This window comes from Globicephala melas, chromosome 3 (genome assembly GCF_963455315.2).
Source record: "Globicephala melas chromosome 3, mGloMel1.2, whole genome shotgun sequence".
Taxonomy (NCBI): domain Eukaryota; kingdom Metazoa; phylum Chordata; class Mammalia; order Artiodactyla; family Delphinidae; genus Globicephala; species Globicephala melas.
The window spans coordinates 6,259,502-6,280,320 of record NC_083316.1 but is presented as its reverse complement, the minus strand read 5'-3'; the positions used below and the strand labels follow the sequence as shown (position 1 = coordinate 6,280,320).

The 20,819-nt window shown below is 41.4% G+C and overlaps 1 protein-coding gene across 1 annotated transcript in view; it reads right to left on the bottom strand.

Moving 5' to 3' along the window:
* ADCY2 (adenylate cyclase 2) overlaps nucleotides 1-20,819 on the bottom strand; it is a 445,822-nt gene that overhangs the window by 37,150 nt on the left and 387,853 nt on the right. The window contains exons 18-19 of the mRNA XM_030856549.2: nucleotides 19,113-19,282; nucleotides 1,650-1,734 (exon numbers count right to left, since the gene is read on the bottom strand). Coding sequence (XP_030712409.1) covers nucleotides 1,650-1,734; nucleotides 19,113-19,282 — 255 coding nt within the window. The remainder of the gene's footprint in view (nucleotides 1-1,649; nucleotides 1,735-19,112; nucleotides 19,283-20,819) is intronic.

Here is a 20,819-nt window from a genome sequence, read left to right as displayed (position 1 = left end):
CAGAAAAGAGGTAACTCTGAGGCCATGGATTCTTACAACACTTGACAACCTTATTTCAAATATCAGACATTTGTTTATAATACAGTTGTATTTCCGGAAGGGTGTGCAGAGGCACTATATCACAGACTTCTCAGTTCTTGTTATCCCAGAAGACTTGGGACCTCAGTAAATCATTCACTGAATGATTTTGGACTGAAGGTCAGCCTTCCGGCTCACCTCTGTATATCCTTGGTTCTAGTTAAAGAGTAACTGTGAACACAATTAATCCTGCAGGGATTACTACTCTTTAGGCCTCTAGATGGACATATTACTTATCATTACACTAGTGACACAAAAGGAAACCGGTACCAGCCCTATCATGTTAAATGAATGCCTGGCCGTAATACTGCATACTTTTGATAATTTATTTAAATCATTTAGGGAGTAACTGATCAGTGAGCAGGGATTCGACAACATTTGTGTAGTGGTATTGCCTGTATATTATCTCAGTGATCAATAAAAAAAGTTGGGAGAATTCAATTTGATTCTAGGTCATTAAAATATATTGCTGTGAAGCAATCTGAGTGATCATTCTAGTAGGAGAAACTGCCTAAGAATGCAGAACCTAGCATGTGCCGGGGACAGAGGTGGGGAGGGTGATGGGGGGACCGGGGTGTTCTGAGCTCTGCATCAGGACCACAGCGTAGCTCTAGGGAGATTGGTGAGAGCTGCACTGTGAGCTCCAGGGAAGGATGCCCCTTGCACTTCCCCAGGAAGATGGAAGAGGATGGATGGCATTCCCGGGTGCTGGACTGACTGTCACAGATCTGGTCTCTGCTCCGACTGTGCAATTATTAGCCGCTTCCTCCTGGTGAGAAAGGGAAGGCAGACCCAAACTCCCCAGCTGATAGTTTGCCTCTCAGATAACTGTTTAGAGATGTGTATATAATTTAATTGGCATTGTCTCTTCCCTGGTTATCTCCACATAAATCACTTCTTTGTTTCATGCTATCCATTAAAGAACTTAAAACAAACTTTGGTTGAGGCAGAGCTACCTGGTGTGGGATGAGTCTTTAGTCTTTGGGTGATTGTCCTTGTTTGCAGGCAGAGAAAGGATATTGCCCTTAAAAGTCCTGCACCTACAGGCTCCACGGGGAGGCCAGAAGCGGGCACAGAGCCCGAGGAGGATGTTTCATTTGCATCACAAAATAAAATTTTTGAACAAGGGACCATATTTCTAGGGATAATTGCAAGTGACAGCAGGGATATTTAATGCCCACTTAAAAGAAAAAGAAGCTATACGTTTTGAAATGCAGATGAAAACCCCAGGCAAGGGGACTTTTTTTTCCAATTAGTGGCAGCGATTGAGGGAATACACTGTAGGCTTACAGAAACCCACACATTTATTTTGAGACTTAACAGGAAATTCATTGATTCACACTTCTACTGTTCACAAAATTTGCCTCTTAGGGAAAAAAGAAAAAATGAGAGGCCTTTTTCTTGTGTCTATAGCCAAGCATACACACCTTGTGCTACCTACTTTTCTCTTAAGTGATGAGATGATTCTGATGCTTCAACATTTGTTTGCATGGAAGCAATGGCAATGCACGTCAGCAAAGTATTATTAATACAGCACTTTAGAGAAGTTACAGAAGTAACAGACTTCTTACCTGTCTGCCCAGAACAAGCAGTGTGATGAAAAATATAAAGAGAGACACTGAGCCCATGGTCTTTAGGTCTTTCCAAATGCCTGGTCTATTAAAAAACAAACAAACAGATGAAAACAATATACCAAAACAACATACATACAGGACGTAGAATTTGTGCATGAACAAATTTCAGAATCTCTAGTGCTTGTCTACATTCTATACCAACCACACACACACACACACACACACACACACACACACACACTTCAAATACATTTGCAAGCCCAGATTGCATCAAAAGAAAGCAAAATAATCCTTATTTCAAGAGCTCTGTAAAAGAAAAAAATCTTCCAAATGAATATAGATTTCTTACTTTATACCAAACTCTAGCGAATATAAAATGAATAGCAGAATATTAATAACATTTTCTTTATATTTCTGGGATCAATATGGATAATTGGATATATGACTTGTATTTTTTAGTAATTATTTGCAGAATGAGACAGTATGCTAGAAATTAATAATCACGGGAGATATAAAAATGAAGTAGGGAACTTTATTTCTATAAGCTACTCTGACATATGAATAATATACTTTCATATAACTTTCTGGCAGGCCCTCCTTACTCCTCCTTTCATGGGGTTTTGTATCACGAAGACATAAGACAGATGGAAACCCTTGGCCCACTGCCCCACCAAGCTCTCGCTGTGCTGGCTGGGCCCTGCATCCTCACCATGACCTTCTAGGCAATGACCACCCACACATCCTAGTTGGCAGGTGTGGTGGTCAATTTTACGTGTCAACTTAAAGGTTCTGATTTTGGTTCTTGTACAGCATACAAGGAGAAATAGACTTGATTCCCCAGGGTAATCCTGCAGAGCTGACAAATGATTATTTCACACCTATAACTGTAAATGAGACTTGAGAAGTTGATTATGCTTGGCTGCCATGTCACATAAGCAGCATAGCTTGTATTTAATCAAGTATAAATATCAAGTCATCAGTTTCTGCTTGGGAGTTGAATATGCTTTGAGATTTTCCTGTTTCTCCATAGAAGGTTCGAGGACTGAGGAGATAACAAGAGAAATGGATAAAGAACCAAAGAGCGCAGGTGGGCTTTGGAGTAAGTAACCCTGGTTGGAATCATGACTCCCCTGCTCTAGTGAGCTTGGGGCCTAGGATAAGCCCCTCCAAACCTCACTGTCCCCATCAGCCAAAGTGGGTACCAGTGCCCATCTTACTGGCTGTCTTGGTCACTAGGTCAAATACTTATGTACTTGGCATAGAGCCTGACATACAGGAAGCACTTCATAAATGGTACTCATGATTTTTCGTATTAACTACACAGTGATAAACAAGAGGATGGAGCGAGGAAGGTAGAGAAAAAGATAAGAAAATGCAGGCTGGTGGATTTCATTAACAGAATGACAGATCCATGTGCAAAAGAAAGGCAGATTCCTGCGGAAATGAGGAGACAGAATCTCCGGTCCCAGTGGCTGAAGGGCTTAGGACCTCAGAGAACTCTCCAGAAGGGCTATGCTTGTACTCAGGGCTCTTTCCTCCTACCAAGCCAACTGTGGCTGGAACAAATCTGAGCTCAACAGCCATAAGGAGGTCACCAGTTTCTCTCTGGAAATGAAGTGAGCTGACAAGTGTCACTTTCCTGTCTCAGTAGTAGTGATTTTAAGAAATGAAGTTCCTTTTTGAGCCCGTGGCAGCTGTGTCTAATAGCACAGTTGAAGTCACTGCAGGGAGCAGATGTTTATAAGCAGTGCAAACTCCAGTGACTTTTAGGGACTTTTTTTGGCCACACCATGTGCGGCATGTAGGATCTTAGTTCCCCGACTAGGGATCGAACCCATGCCCCCTGCAGTGGAAGCACGGAGTCTTAACCACTGGACCTCCGGGGGGAGTCCCCAGTGACTTTTAAACTCATTTCCCCCCATACTGACTACACTGACAGGATATTGACCAGTTAATAAAACTGGTACAGGGAATTCTCTGGCAGTCCAGTGGTTAAGACTCCGAGCCTTCCCTGCCAGGGCCCGGGTTCGATCCTTGGTTGGGGAACTAAGATCTCACAAGCTGCACGGCATAGCTAAAAAAAAAAAAAAAAAAAAAAAAAGTGGTACAACATAGACAACAGCGCGTAAGAAGCTGGTGCAGGCTGTTTTTAATTTTCATGTTGCTTTGTGAACATCCTATTACTTTACCATTCCAGGAATCCTAGAAAACTGCTATGACATCCCTCCCTTTTACCCATCACCCTATAAATGTAAACTGAGAGTAAAATGTTAACTTCAAGGTCAGGATCTTACAGTAGCTTCATCAATGCAACCAATCAGAACTCAGGTCCCACGTGCATCCCCAGGTAAGGGACCAGATGCCCCCAATATACAAAGCCATCTCCCGTCCCTCTCACTGATGGAGAGTGGGAGGTAAGACCCTCTTTATGCAGTTCAGGGGCTGGCTGAGTTTTCAGATAATCACACAGAAAATACATGCAAGCAACGTAGAGGGAAAAATCCTTTTCTGGGACTCCTCACGCTAATGCATTTAAACATAGGTTTAGGGGTGGAAATGACCTCTACCTATCTGCCAGTTCTTGAGCCTTAGTGAGGAATAGTGGTGGGTGGAGGTGGGGACTTGGGGGAAGCAAGACTAGGAATGGCTCTCATTTCTGGACCGGGCAGTGCACTGCAAAGTACAGAACTAAACGGACCTCAGAAATAATGACGCACAGCACAGCCTGTAGGATAGACTTGGGTACCAGTCCACAGATGCCTTTTGTCCTTCTGACGTTCTCTGTCAACTAGGGAGAACTGTAACCTGCTGTCTTCACTTTCATTTAGATTTCTCAAAAACTTCTTTTATTCATCCAGCCCCAAAGAACTGCTGATTCCAATTGGAGTCCATCTCTCCCACGTGGGCCCCTCACAGGCCATGGCTGGTGGGCTCCTGAAGCTTGAAGGATGAATTTCTCCATCCACAGATCCATTCCTGGGTTCCTTGCTCTTTGTGTGTATGCAAGAGAGGCTGGGAGGAAAAGGAGTGGGTAGTATGGGGGGGACATCGGGACAGAGAGAATAAAATTCCAAGATGTCTTCTGGCGGAGTCTAGTCAGTTGTGTTGATCATATCAGTTTCCCAGGACTTTTCTTTTTCTTTTTTTTTGAAGTGTAGTTCATTTGCAATGCTGTGTTGGTTTCAGGTGCACAGTAAAATGATTCAGTTATACACACACACACACACACATATATATACATATATATATATATTCTTTCTCAATCTTTTCCATTATATGTTATACAAGATACTTTGCTATATAGCAGGACCTTGTTGTTTATTTTATATACAGTAGTTTGTATCTGCTAATTCCAAACTCCTAACTCCCAGGACTGCTGAAACAAAGTGCCACAAACTGGGTGGCTTAAAACAACGGAAATTTATCATCTCATAGTTCTGGAGGCCAGAAGTCTGAAATCAAGGTGCCGGCAGGGCTGTGCTCCCCTGAAACCAGCAGAGAAATCCTTCCTTGCCCCGTCCTGGCTTTGGTGGTCGGCTAGCCACTGTATCACTCCAATGTCTGTCTTCATCATCACGTGGTGCCCGCTCCCCTCCCCCCACGTGTCTCTGTCTCCACATGGCCATCTTCTTACAAGGACACCAGTCATATTGGATCAGGGCCCACCCCACTCCAGCAGGACTTGATCTGAACTAATTACATGTGCAATGACCCTATTTCCAAATAAGGTCACATTCTCAGCTACTGGGGCTTAGGACCTCAGCATGTCTTCTTTTAAGTGACACAATTGACACATTAACAATTGTATCAGCCATTATATAAAACTGACAGCAACTTAGTCTGAGGTCTCTCTCTCTCTCCCTTCCCTTTAAGTTTTAGGGATGAAATCCACTTTGGACTTTCACATGTTAGGGCTGTGCTATCACTCTGTTATGAAGTACAGAAGACAGAGCTAATATAACTGAGAAGGTTTCTAACTCTATGGTTTTTAACTTGACAGTTTTAGCCAAAATGTGACCAGATAGGCTATTTTTTATACTTAAAAATGGGTTCTGGAGGCACAGACACCCAAATGTGCCTGTAGCCACACACTAATTTACAGCTGACCCTCACCCTGAGGCTGTTGATGGAGCAATCATTCTGGCCCTCAAGTTTCCAGAGTCCAAGAGAACAAAGAAACCTAACAAATTGGGCAAAGGATATGGAATTGCTTGGTGAGCCAGTCTCTAACCTAAAGGCTAACAGCTCCGTGACATAAAAATGACATTTTCATTGCTTTCAGGAGAGGATGCAGTCCAGGCATGTATACACAAACATAATTACATTTCAAAACATTCTATTTTCTAGGTGACATAAGCCTCTATTTACTAAGAAGAAAAGTACCTCAAGAAACCTAGTTTCCGTCGTGTTGGTAACAATATACGAACTGAGTAAAATCAGATCTTCCCAGGTCATTCACTGGGATCAAAAGTAGTCTGACCTCTGGGACCCTGACCCCCTGAGGCCCACGTTTCATAAAGAAAAGTCCCACAAAGAGACAATGGCTACTTCCCTCCCTCTTAACGTGAGACCCTGTTGCTCTGCCGCTGATGAAATCTGTTTACTTCTGGCTGTCCCTGTGAGTAAGTTAGGAAACGCCTGGCTTTGCCGACAAGGAACCTCTGAATCCTCAGGCATCTTCAATGTCAAACGATGCAAAAAGCTCAAGTTTTGGCCAACTTGATGCTGCTGCAAGATGAATCTGCTATACCTTGCTCAGAACAGGACCAAGACCTCAACTACAATGTCAGAAGACGACACAGTCCGAATAAAACAAAAATACCCCAGAAAGGAAACGCTGGGGTTAAAATGCAAAGGGAAAAATAAAGACAGCCAACTGCCCTGTCAAGAAATCTTTCTCTAAGTCTGGCTGGAGAAAGGGCAAGGGATTGCTGAGATGCACGTGTTAGTACCACTTTCCTGATATTTCCTCCTGGCCTTTCAGTTGAGTGGCATACAGCATCCTGCTGACCTCTGCTTCCAAGCTCTCCTCTCCTCCAGGTCACCTCTCCTCCAGTGCAGTGGCAGGTCACCTCTCCTCCAGTGCAGTGGCTGGGTCCTGGCCAGGTGATGCTGGCTGGTGATGAAGCGTGAGGATGACAGCTCAGCCAAAATTCCTGTATTCCACTGCTCAGACTCAGCAGCCATCCAAACAAACCTATTTTCTGATGGCTGATCCGGTTGTTTGCAATGGCCACCAGAGCTGTTGTCAGACAGGAGAGTTCTAAAACAGCTCAGTCATTTAAAAAATACACCATTCCTTTCCGATGATTGGAGATGCACCATTAATAAGTTTTCTTGACCAACTGAGTCAGGGGTGGGAATGACCTCTGCAGACAGTTTGTGTCTTTTGACATATTTTTCAGTTATTTTCTTTCCAGTTCTATTTAGACATAATTGACATATAAACTGTATAAGTTTAAGGTGTACAATGTGCTGATTTGATACACTTATATGTTGGGAAATGATTATCACTATAGCATTAGCTAACATCCTCATCACCTCACATAATTACCATCTCCTTTTGTGGTGAGAACATTTGAGATCTACTCTTTTAGCAACTTTCAAGCATGTAATACCGTATTGTTAGCTCTAGTCACCACACTGTACCTTAGATCACCAGAACATATTCATCTTATAACAGGAAGCTTGTGCCTTTTGACCAACATCTCCCCACTTCTCCCACCTTTCCCCAGCCCTGGGTAACCACCGTTCTACTCTCTGTTTCTGTGAGTTCAGCTTTCTTAGATTTCACATATAAGTGACATCATACAGTATTTGTCTGTCTCTGGCTGGCTTATTTCACTCAGCATGATGCCCTCAGGGTCCATTCATGTTGTTGCAAGTGGCAGGATTTCCTTTTTTCTCATGGTTGAGAAAATAATATCCCGTTATTCCTTTTTCTCCACAACCTTGCCAAAACTTGTCATCTCTTATCTTTTTGATAATAGCCATTCTACGGAGTGTGCCACATTTTACTGTGGTCTTGATACACACTTCCCCAATTATTAATAATATTGAACATTTTTTCAGGTCCTGTTGACCATTTGTATGTCTTCTTTGGAAAATGTCTATTCAGTTCCTCTGCCTACTTTTAAATTGATTATTTTTTTATGTTGAGTTGTATGAGTTCTTTATGTATTTTGGATATTAGCCCATTATCAGATATATTATTGGCAAGTAGTTTCTCCCATTCTGTAGGTTGCTTTTTCATTTCGTTGATGGTTTCTCTTGCCATTCAGAAGTTTTTTAGCTTGATGTAGTTCCACTCACTTATTTTTGCTTTTGTTGTTTGTGCTTTTGGTGACATATCCAAAAAAATCATTGCTAAGATCAGTGTCAAGGAGTTTTTTCCCCTATGTTTTTTTTCTAGGAGTTTGAAGGTTTCAGGTCTCTTATCCATTTCAAATTAATGTTTGTTAGTGGTGTAAGATAGGGGTCCAATCTCATTCTTCTGCATGTGGTATTTAATTTTCCCAATACCATTTATTGAAGAGACTATCCTTTACTTATTGAGTATCATTGGCTCCCTTGTCAAATATTAGTTTACCACATATGCAAGGGGTTATCTGGGCTCTGTATCCTGTTCCACTTGTCTATGTGTCAATTTTTTTTTGCCAGTACCGTATGGTTTTAATTACTGTAGCTTTGCAGTGTAGTTTGAAATCAGGAGTGTGATGCCCCCAGCTTTATGCTTCTTTCTCAGGATTACTTTGGTTATTCAGGGTCTTTTGTGGTTCTATACAAATTTTAGAATTGTTTGTTCTATTTCTGTGAAAACTGCTAATGGAATTTTGATGGGAATTGCATTGAATCTATAGATGGCTTTAGGTAGTATGAACATTTTAACAATATTCTTCTGATCCATGAACATGGGATTTCTTTCCATTTTCTTGTGTCTTCTTCAGTTACTTTCATCAAAGTCTTATGGTTTTCAGTGTACAGATCTTTCACCTGCTTGGTGTAATTTATTCCTAAATATTTTCTTGTTTTTGATGCCATTGTGAATGGGATTGTTTTCTTTATTTCTTTATCAGATAATTCATTGTTAGTGTATAGAAACACAACTGATTTCTGTATGTTGATTCTGTATGCTGTGACTTAATTGAATTTTTTGATTAGTTCTAGCAATTTTTTTTTGGTGGAGCCTTTAGGGTTCTCTATGTATAAGATCATATCATCATCTGCAAACAAAGACAAGTTTTCATCTTCCTTCTAATTGTATGCCTTTCATTTCTTTTGCTTGCCTGATTTCTCTGGGTAAGACTTCCAGTACTATGTTGAATAAAAGTGGCAAGAGAGGCACCCTCTTCTTGTCTTGATTTTAGAGGAAAAGCTTTCAGCCTTTTATTATTGAGTATGATATTAGCTATGCACTTGTTATATGGCAACTTTATCATGCTGAGGTGTGTTCCTTCTATACCCAATTTGTTGAAAGTTTTTATCATGAGAAGATGTATTTCATCAAATGCTTTTCCTGCATTTATTGAGATAAGAGATCATATGATTTTTATCTTTCATTCTATTAATGTGGTGTATCACACTTATTAGTTCGCATGTGTTGAACCATCCTTGTATCTCAGGGATAGATCCCGTTTGATCATTGTGCATGATCATTTTAATATGCTGTTCAAGTTGGCTTGCTAATATTTTGTTCAGAATTTTTGCATCTGTATTTATCAGGAATATTAGTCTGTGTTTTTTTGTTGTTGTTGTTATTTGTTGTTTTTTTCTTTTAGTGTCCCTATCAGGCTTTGATATCAGGGTAATGCTGGCCTCATAAAGTGAGTTTGGAAGTGTTTCCTCCTCTTCAATTTTGGGAAAAGTTTGAGAAATATTGGGATTAATTTTTCTTTAAATGTTTGGTAGAATTCACTAGTGAAATCATATGGTCCTGAGCTTCTCTTTGTTGGAGATTTTGATTACTGATTCAATCTCCTTCCTCATTATTGGTCTGTTAGGACTTTCTATTTCTTCATCATTCAGTCTTGGTAGGTTGTATATTTCCAAGAAGTTATCCATTTCTTCTCTGTAGTCCAATTTGTTGGTGTATAATTTTCATAGTAGTCTCTTATGGTCCTTTGAATTTGGGTAGTATCAACTGCAATGTCTTCTATTTCATTTCTAATTTTATTTATTCCAGTCCTCTCTCTTTTTTCCCTATGGCTAGTCTACCTAAAGGTTTGTTTATTTTGTTTATCTTTTCAAAAAGCAGCTCTTAGCTTCACTGATCTTTTCTATTGTCTTCTTAGTTTGTATTTCATTAATTTCTGCTCTGATCTTTGTTATTTCCTTCCTTCTTCTAACTTTGGGCTTAGTTTGTTCTTCTTTTTCTATTTCTTTGAGGTGTAATGTTAGGGTTTTTATTTGAGATCTTTCTTTTTCTTAATGTAGGCATTTGTAATTATAAACTTCCCTTTAAAAACTGCTTTTGCAGCATACTATAGGTTCTGGTACCTTGTGTTTCCATTTTCATTTGTTTCAAGTTATATTTTGTTTTTCCTTTTGTATTCTTCTTTGACCATTGATTGTTTAGGAGTACGTGGTTTAATTTCTATATATTTGTGAAATTCCCAGTTTTCCTACTGTTACTGATTTCTAGTTTCATACCATTGTGATTGGAAAAGATACATGGTATAATTTCAACCTTAATTTTGCTAAGACATGTTTTATGACCTAACATATGATCTATTCTGGAATGTTCCATGTGTGCTTGTGAAGAATGTATTCTGTTGCTGTTAGATGGAGTGTTCCAAATATGTCTATTAGGTCCATTTGACCTAACAGTTTAGTTCAAGTCCAATGTTTCCTACTTGGCTTTCTGTCTGGATGATCTATTGTTGAATGTGATGTATTGATGTTCTCTACTATTATTCCATTGTCATCTATTTCTCCTATCATATCTACTAGCATTTGCTTAATTTATTTAGGTGTTCTGATGTTGGATGCATATATATTTATGATTTTTATATCTTCTAGATGAATTGACCCCTTTGTCAATACATAATGACTTTCTTTGTTTTTTGTTACTGTTTTTGGATGAAAGTGTATTTATCGGATATAAGTATAGCTACCCTTACTCTCTTTTTGTTTCCACTTGCATGGAATATCTTTTTCTATTCCTTTACTTTGATCCTATGTGTGTCCTTAAAGCTGAGGTGAGTTCCTTGTAGGCAGCATATAGTTGGATCTTGTTTTTTTATCTGTATAGCCACTCTATGCCTTTTAAATGGACAATTCAATCCATTTACACTTAGAGTAAAATTGATAGGTAAGGGCTTAATAATGAATTGTTTTCTAGCTGTTTTTTAGTTCCTTTGTTCCTTTCTTCCTTGATTTCATGTTCCGTAAAGTTTTGCATTGCTGTCTTCGTATGTGAAGTAGCACTCACTTCCTGCACCCTTTACTAACTGTCTTCAGGGCATAAATATCTTCCTCCAGCCCTGCTAGTGCTTCTGAGGCTTTCGGGATCTTCTGTGGATACATCTCTCCACCTTTCTTGCTCCCTCTTATGACAGAATTCTAAGCTTGTATGCCTCCTCTCCATCCTACAATGCACCAGGCCGACTGCTGACAGTCTTCCTTTTGTTTTCCCAAACAAAACTCACTAAAGCTCAAGTTTGTGGTCTCTCTCTGGCCCTCAGATTTCAGTCAGCTTTCTGTGCATGCCCACTAGCCGTTGGTCCAAGCTCCCTCTCGATGCTGCCATCGGGAGGGAATATGCACAGGGAGCTGGCCGCAGGGTAGGGGTGTGCATGAGGCATGTGGAACAATGAGGGTGCCCGTGAGCCAGCTGGGGAGATCTGTGGGTGAAGTGTTCCCAGCGGCTTGTGGGTGGGCTTCTTGACAAAGGCAGTCATGCAGTTAGTAGCATCTGTGTTCTCTTAAAGCCCTCTGAGAGTCCTATCTGCTCCTCTCCCAGCTTGGTAGCATCCTGCACAGCTGGGAAGCTGGGTGCTCACAGGAGAAGTCAGAGAGTGAGAACATCTCTCTTGGACTTAAGCTGTGCCATCTTGGGGGAAGGGTGGTGTGGACAGAGTCAGACTGTTTCTCTTACCCACTTCAGCTTGTCCAAACTCATGTTTTTTTCTCCAATGGTGTGCTAGAACTTCTCCTCTGAAAACCTGGACTTCTGCAAAGTCTCTCTCTTCCATGGGTCACTGGCTAAGACTGTTTTCCAGGGGGCTCCGTGGCCAAGAGCTGCTGAAGCTGGATTACATGTCACTGCAGGGTCCACAGCCAGGATCAAGGTCTGTATGCCTACTGTCCAACACATGGGTGGACGAGACTCCTTCTGGATCCTATATGGTGCTGGGTCCCACAGCTCCTACAAAGGCACTTTTCTCCAAGGATAGATTACAAATTATTGTTGGGGACAAACATAAGGGATGTCTTATTCTGCCATGATGTTGACAACACTCCTCCCCTATCTTTTTGGATCTCCACACTTCTTCAAGACCTTTCCAATATCACAGTCAACTCTGGGTCACTTAACCAGCTTCCAGCCAACAGGTTCACTCATTCCCTAGGTAGGCTATAGGAACTTAACCTGCAAGTCTCCTTTTGGACTTCTTGTGAGACACAATTTTCTAATAGGAGATTTTGTAAATTCTTGAGAGCACAGACTATTTTATTCATCTCTTTGTGCTTGGACTCCAGCAGTCAGGCCTGTAATATACAGGGTATTCAATGAAACTGTGCTGTGAAGACAAAGGAATGAGTGGACAAATAACTGTGTTGGTTTGAAATCTAAGGGGTTTCATTTATAGACACTTTTCCTCCTGTGGCTGGACACAGATGCACTGAAATCCTATGCAATCTTCCAAAGAAGGTGACCCAGTGTCATCCAAGGACAGATGGATCAAAGTCTCATGCTGTTTCCGAGTTATTCACAAATGCTAAGGACTGCAAACAAATTCTGGGACTGCAAACGACTAACATAATAAGGGATAAGCTCATGTTTAAGAAAGAGCCCTGGAGGCAGCTGCAGGTCAGGAGAAATGATAAAAGTGGGGCTGGAGAGGTAGTGCTGGCCTTTTGCCATGGAGAAAAGATGCACCCTGATTAATGCAGTCATGGTTTCATCCTTTGGAGAAGAGTGATTTTAAGTGGGAAGCAGTTGGTGCATCTGATATCGTGGGTCTGTGCACTGGGCTTTAGCCTCATACATTGGAGAGCTGATGATAAGAAGTACGTACCCTGTCTAGTCTGGGGGCCCAGGCCCTCCAAAGTCTCCTTCTTCAGCTCATTCGAAAATCAAACAAAACAAAAAACAGCCTAAAACCTGAGTATCTTCCTACAAGTGGGTCAAAATCACAGGGCATTTTCTTTTTTAGGTTAGATAACAAAGGAGCTCACTAATGGTTGCTTTTTATAGAAGAAAAGAAAGATTGGTAGAATTCGAGCAGCCCTAGGACACCTTTTTTTGTTGTTCTTGTTAACTTAGGCAATTCAGATTACTGACCTCCTTACTCTACCTCCCAGCTCTGCTACTAGTGGTGTCAGCTACAGAGAAACAAACGTGTGTATTCCATACTTTCTGGAGATGGCACTGCAGGGGAAGAGGGGAATTAGGAAGGGGAAGAGAAACTGAGATATTAAATTTGAAAGTAATTTAAAATCTTTTCAGTATGAACTTGGATATATTATGGGTTTGACTACAGATTTGGAATACGGTTTTCATTTAAAAGAGGAGACTTTAAAGAAATGTCAGGTGTTCTTCCTCCCAGCTCCTGAACCCAGGCCCGTCTCCAACCTGTCTCGGCATGTCCACCTGACTCCTTTGAGCCGTTCAGAGGGAAGTTTCTGGTAGTTGTGGCTTTTATGCTTTCAAAGAATTCCTCCAGTCCAGAGAACTGTTCCTGGCACCCCTGTGTGTGTTGCCCTTTGGTGACCTGTGGCAGTACGTACTTCAGGGCACCTACTGCTCACCTTGCTTTAGTCATTATCGCTTTCTGGTTTGAAAGATGCAGTGGTTCCACCCTCCCTAGGAACACCTCTGGACCATCTCTCCCAGAGGTGCATGCACACTGCTCCTGCCTTCTTCCTGAGCATGATTAATGCTGCAGTTCTTCCTCCAGGCTTTCAGTGAGCTCATCATCAGCGGATCCCTAGCTGGGACACTGTCAAAATGTTACAATATGCTGAATTCTAGCCATTGGGTTTTCCATGAGACACAGAAAAAACAGAGAATGCAGAACCATGTTGAAGGTGCTTGACTCATGGCTCCATCGCTATGGAGCATCTCCATGGCTATCCTTGGTATGGAGCTGTTGCTAAGGTCAGGAAGTTAAAATTATGCAGACATTTCTACCAGCAATAATCCAGAGCTTCTGAATGATGCTGGGTACTCAATATAATTGTTGCTTAATTATACACTTTATATGCTGCCCAGAAAGTATTTATTTATTTATTTATTTTGCGGTATGCGGGCCTCTCACTCTTGCAGCCTCTCCGGTTGTGGAGCACAGGCTCCGGACGCGCAGGCTCAGCGGCCATGGCTCACAGGCCCAGCCGCTCCACGGCATGTGGGATCTTCCCGGACCGGGGCAGGAACCCAGGTCCCCTGCATCAGCAGGCGGACTCTCAACCACTGAGCCACCAGGGAAGCCCACACAGTATTTATTTTATTAGGCTAAGTGCCCACACAGAGCTGGTTAATGTGCTGGACTCCTGGTTAACCCCTCTGTTCAAGCTCTCCATCCTCCACACATCTTCAGAATAGAAAGCATATTTCTAGCTTTCAGGTGAATTAACATAATGGCTGGGTCCATGTGAAATGATAATATTCACCCTTTGATACTCTTCAGTTCTGCAAGGAAAAAACATGCAGGAAAGATCTGATAACGTCTTTCAGACTCTGTAAGGAGCCTTTGTCAAGGGAAGGGAATGTGTCCTTGAAACAAAAACAGCTTCCAGCAATATCAATGGTTTATCACGATCACCACGACCATCACCTGTAAAGCATCCTCAGTGGCGCTGGCTGAGGGCTTTGGGAGTTGGTGTCATGGACCGGAATCGGGATCGGTGATTGATTGATTCAGCAAAGCATCTTGTACTCACAGAGGATATGGAAGACTGTTGTAAATGCCAGAGAATCAGGACATGGATTTTCCTGGACCTCCTAGATATCAGACACTTCTGAGCTTTCTCCACCAAGAGGTGACAGACCACAGTCACATGATGGCGGGTGAAGTGCAGGGACCTTGCTGGCCTCCGTTCGTATGGATTTTAATGGCACACCCTCTCGAGTGGACTATTTTTTTCTCCTGTGAAGTTGGCTTTCCGCACTCATGAATCTTACAGATTGGTATCCTTTTCTGAATTATTCATTGATCTGGAGTCTTTCTAGTGCATACTTTTGTTTTCTTTGCTGACTCTGCTGGCAAAAAACTCCCTGTTGGCTTGTCTGTGATCAATGTCAAATTTGCCTTGGAAAAGGCCCCTGAAACATGGTGAACTCACATATAGGACAACAACACAGTCCAAACTGTGTATTCAGAAGATGGCCCAGCAGTCCCCTGTAAACAGAGATGCTGAAACCAAGCAGGACCCTGTGGGGCTCCTGGGCACGGAAGCTTTTCTTTGTCCCCCATTTCTTGTTTGTAGGGAATAGACTCCAGCCTCTATGAACTTCCCTGAGCTCCAAAGGGCAGATTCGAACAGTTGCTAATCCAGGAAGGGAGGGGATGCAGAGACAAGGGAGGAGAGCACCTGAGAGCAGATCACAGGAACCAGAGAACCTCATCAGGAGACCACCTGAGGCCAGATTAAAGGACTGCAGACCCTGCACACCCCTGATCCTTATTACAACCCAGCCCTTGAACTATTGCTATAAAGCTCCTCCCCAAATCATCCCCGGTTGGGACACACAGGAGCCCGGTGTGTCCCCCTCTGCCTGGCAAAGCGATAAAGCTATTCTTTTCTACTTCACTTAAAACTCTGTCTCCGAGATTTGATTTGACACCGGTGCACAGAGGCCAAGCTTTCGGCATCCACAGTGACCAAAAACAGGTCGGAAAAGGGATGGCACCAAGCGTGTGACTTCAACGGCACAGACCAACTCGATCAGGAAAGGAGGTGCTGCCTGGCCTTGTGTTAAGCCAGCATTTTCCTTGAAGGGCATCTGTGGCTTTGGGACGGAGGGACGTACATTCTCAAAGCAACATCTCAGACTAGCTTTTTTTTTTTTAAGGATCCTAGTTTCATATCTGAAAGGGTTGTGTCAGCAATAACAAACCAGATATAGGAGGAAAAAACCTTTATCAGTTCTTTCATGGTGGAATATCTTGAATCCCAGAAAAGGCAAAGGAAACATTGACCTCAATGGGTTTTTAGCACTGGCACAAGTCACATGGTTAAATCATACACACACCGAGGTTGGGGAAATCAGAGGGGATTCCAAGCTGCCACTCAAAGGTCTCTCCTTCGGTGTTCGTTTTAAACTGCTATTAGAGAACACGTTAATTCTGAGGTATTATGCTATTATGTCAGTAATAGTCATCTTCTGGCAGAGGAATGCTTCCGGGAGTATTGTGGCAGCTCGCGCAGAAACCTTAGTCAAACTCCTTCGTAAAATTCCTATAATTATGTTTAATTTCCTTTCCTTTTTTTCTGCTCACATTCTGGGAACTGTCCTATTAATAATGAAATGGGAAATAGATAGAATGATAAGGAAGGTAACCAAAAGCGTTGCTTATTCTTTCTGTGATTAGTCAAGGAGTCATTAATAATATTTGAAGGACATAATGCTATCTCTTTAAGAACAAAAAACTATAAGTACGTATAGCAGATCAATATATGCAAAAGTTCCTTAATTAGGAGAGAGTTAAGACTTCCCACTTAAGAGTAAAGTTCACTGAATTTACATTTCAATACAAAAGGAAATTAATTCCTGTTAATATTTCTGTGGAAGTTTGCAGGGCTTAAACATGGTACGGCAGTTGCACCCATCCTAGAGAGGATGCTGGCTTACCGTTGGCAGTGAAGGCAGGTGCCTGAGGCTTGTCCCGTGAGCCCTACCTAGCTTTAAGGTGATTATAAAGACAAAGCCAAGAGAACACACACAAAAGACCTTGAATGAAACAAAAGGGCTCTGAAAGTAAAACTCCTTTTCTTTAACCAAATAGCTACTTCCCTGCTGCTGGGGTTCTAATAAGAAGTGGCCTGTTTCCCTCAGATCCCCAAAGTATTTCCCTCCCCATCAGAAACTTGCTAATCTAATTTCTACTTTTGCTTCAAAATTAACTTCAATTTCATTTTTATCTTGGCTAAGGAATCATATAATTTCCTTAATACAATTCTGTATTTTTGCAACTCCACTATCCTCATCCTGACTACAGATTGTTAGGGTTTCATGGCGTGGAGGATGACGAAAATTAAATTTGGTGAGGAGAATGTGGTGCAGTTGTGTTTCTAAAAGCATTCTTATTGGGAAGAAATGTTTACACAGTGAGATGCCCACGTTCCTGACACTGGGCCTCTATTGGTGAAGCGGCCAACACAAACCATCTTTCCGGAGCAACAAATCTATGCAAGTGTTTGATGTGTCTGAGCATGAAAGAATGATCAACATCATTAATCATTATAGAAATGCAAATCAAAACTACAATGAGATATCCTCGCACAACAGTCAGAATGGCCATCATCAAAAAATCTAGAAACAATAAATGCTGGAGAGGGTGTGGAGAAAAGGGAACACTCTTGCACTGCTGGTGGGAATGTGAATTGGTACAGCCACTATGGAGAACAGTATGGAGGTTCCTTAAAAAACTACAAATAGAACTACCATATGATCCAGCAATCCCACTACTGGGCATATACCCTGAGAAAAACCATAATTCAACAAGAGTCATGTACCAAAATGTTCATTGCAGCTCTATTTACAATAGCCCGGAGATGGAAACAACCTAAGTGTCCATCATCAGATGAATGGATAAAGAAGATGTGGCACATACATACAATGGAATATTACTCAGCCATAAAAAGAAACAAAATTGAGCTATTTGTAATGAGGTGGATAGACCTAGAGTCTGTCATACAGAGTGAAGTAAGTCAGAAAGAGAAAGAGAAATACCGTATGCTAACACATATATATGGAATCTAAGGAAAAAAATGTCATGAAGAACCTAGGGGTGAGACAGGAATAAAGACACAGACTTACTAGAGAATGGACTTGAGGATATGGGGAGGGGGAAGGGTAAGCTGTGACAAAGCGAGAGAGTGGCATGGACATATATACACTACCAAAGGTAAAATAGATAGCTAGTGGGAAGCAGCCGCATAGCACAGGGAGATCAGCTCGGTGCTTTGTGACCACCTAGAGGGGTGGGATAGGGAGGGTGGGAGGGAGGGAGATGCAAGAGGGAAGAGATATGGGGACATATGTATATGTATAACTGATTCGCTTTGTTATAAAGCAGAAACTAACACACCATCGTAAAGCAATTATACCCCAATAAAGATTGGGAAAAAAATCTATGCAAGTATTTAAGGCATTTATTTGATGTTAAAAGAAATATAGAAATATTATGGGGGATTATGCAAAGCATTCATAGAAAAACTTGAAGTCTGGTGTGTCCAGAAATAAACCTGACACTTGATACAAAATGTGTTTTTGCTGTTAAGATGTGAGATGGAGAATATCATGATGAAAACTTCTTTTTCAAGCAGGGAATACATATTTATGATTAGCTTACAGAAGTAATTTGATAACAGGAAACATTTCATAAGTCCAAGGGAGCGGATCTGGGAGAATCATTCTTGAAGCATCTGGTCCTAAGGCTAGCAGAGTAAACACAACCAATAGGATTCCGTCCACACCAGGATGTTTTAGGAAATCTCCAATAAGAAATTTTATCTTATCTCCAACAAGTTATACTTCCAGTCACTATAACTTGTGAATGGAACCACTCACTGTCCCTGTACTTTTGTGTATATGGATTCAGTTGTTGTGACCTGGGGGCCGCACTGCCCTGCAGGGCACATTCCTCAGTGTCCGGAGGCATTTTCAATTGTCATGACTTGTGTGGGGGGGTGGATTTTGTGGCATCTAGTGGGTAGAGGCCAGGGATGCTGCTCAATAACCTTTAATGCACAGGACAACGCCCTGAAAATCCTTCAGTCCAAAATATCAATAAAGCTGAACATGAAAGAAAAGATATTCTTATCGATATAGTACAGATTATAACACAAATCCTCTCTCTAAACCATTTCATATCTGTTGATCATATGTGATAATACCTATTCTGTGTAATCTGTAATACAAAACACACATTCTCTTCCTGAATCATCATTTCAAAGAAACACTCACACAGTGATTCCCAATGACAGTGCTATTGCTAATTTGCATTTACTCCACGCATACTTATGTTACCAACATCCCATGAAAGAACTAGAGAGAAGGAAGAGGAAGCAGATTACCTCTCAAATAAGACCTGGCTGTAGTCATCCAGGAGGTGGGCGTGAGTGTGGAGAAAGATGGTGTTGTAGCCCACCAATGCCACCATCATGATCAGCATCTTTAGCTCATAATTCACGCGCAGGAAAACCGAACAGGATATCAATCCCAGGATGCAGCTGTATATAAAGTACTGGAACAGGGAAATACGTCAGGTGAATACTTGGGATCTCTTCTGAGGAATGCCAACATGAGAATTAAAATTGGGGACCCCCATCAAGCTCACTTGGTCAACTCCCAGACTGCCTGTGAAAGCAGATGCATTTGTCTGCTCTTTGATTCGGTGATACATGACTAAACACACTGCATTTAGAAAAGAATTACTCATGACATGGCTTGCTCACCCAGCGTAGCATGTTTAAAAAAATAATCGTGCATATGGCCAAATACTCTTCAGAAATAATTTTTAGAAATCTATATTGAAGCTATGTCATTATTAGCCAATGTCCTTTGCTTCTTGAAAATGAAAACAATATGGCTCCCTACCCATTTACAGATTAAAACAAAATGACAGTACACAGAATCTTTTGTGGGCTTTCAATGATTGAATTCATTAAGAGGATACAAATCATTACAGGTAGTTCTATTAAAGGTATAAGAAAGCCTAGACGTTTTATTTAAAAAGCAGTTGTGTGTCAGAGGGATTACCTAGAACAGAAAGGATTTAAAAAAACTAAAAGCTTTGAACTCTATATAAGATAGATAACCAACAAGGACCTACTGTAGAGCACAGGGAACTCTACCCAATATTCTGTGATAACCTATATGAAAAAAGAATCTAAAAAAGAATGAATATATGTATATGTATAACTGAATCCCTTTGCTGTACTCCTGAAACTAACACAACACAGTAAATCAGCTATACTCCAATAAACTTAAAAAACCCACAACATCCTAAGGGTTCACAGGCTTCACCAGACTACTAATGGGTCTTTATCCCAGATAAAAAATCAATTAAGAAAACTGGAGGACATGAGAGGAATCCAGTGGTGAGTCTTCAACATCAGCAACAAGAATATGATTGAAAATAAACTGTAGCACCGTATAAAGTTAAAAAAAAAAAAAGAAAAGGAGAAACAGCAAGATTTAACATTGGTTGAAAATCAAGTGGCCATAAATGTGAAGGTTTACTTCTGAACTATTAATCCTGTTCCATTGGTCTATATGTTTTTACTTATGCTAGTTCCACATTGTCTTGGGTACTGCCGTTTGATAGTAAATTTTGAAACTGAAAATCAAAACAAAACAAAAACAACAAAAAACCCTAAAAGCTTTGACCTGGGTGAGTCATGACTGCCCTGGAAGTGGACAGGCACCAAAGACATCAAAGACCCCAGTGTGAGGAAGCAGGCCGGCACGGTCCATCTTTTGTGGTCCATGGGAAGCAGCTGGCAGGCCTGCCCTGTGTTAGCACTTTTCCATTTACCACAATGGACATCGTCAAGACAGGATAGCCCTGGATTCAGTTTTGCTCCAATCACTCGTTAGTGGATTTACTTTAGGCCAGTGCCCTAACATGCATGTGTCACAGTGTCCTCATCTGTAAAATGAGGGTAATAATGTCCTCCTTCTAGGTCACTGAGAAGAGCACGTAAAGCTTGGAGTCCACGGCCCTGCAGGCCAGGAGGCGCCCGCTAAGTGGAAACAGTTGTCATTCTCACAAAGCATTT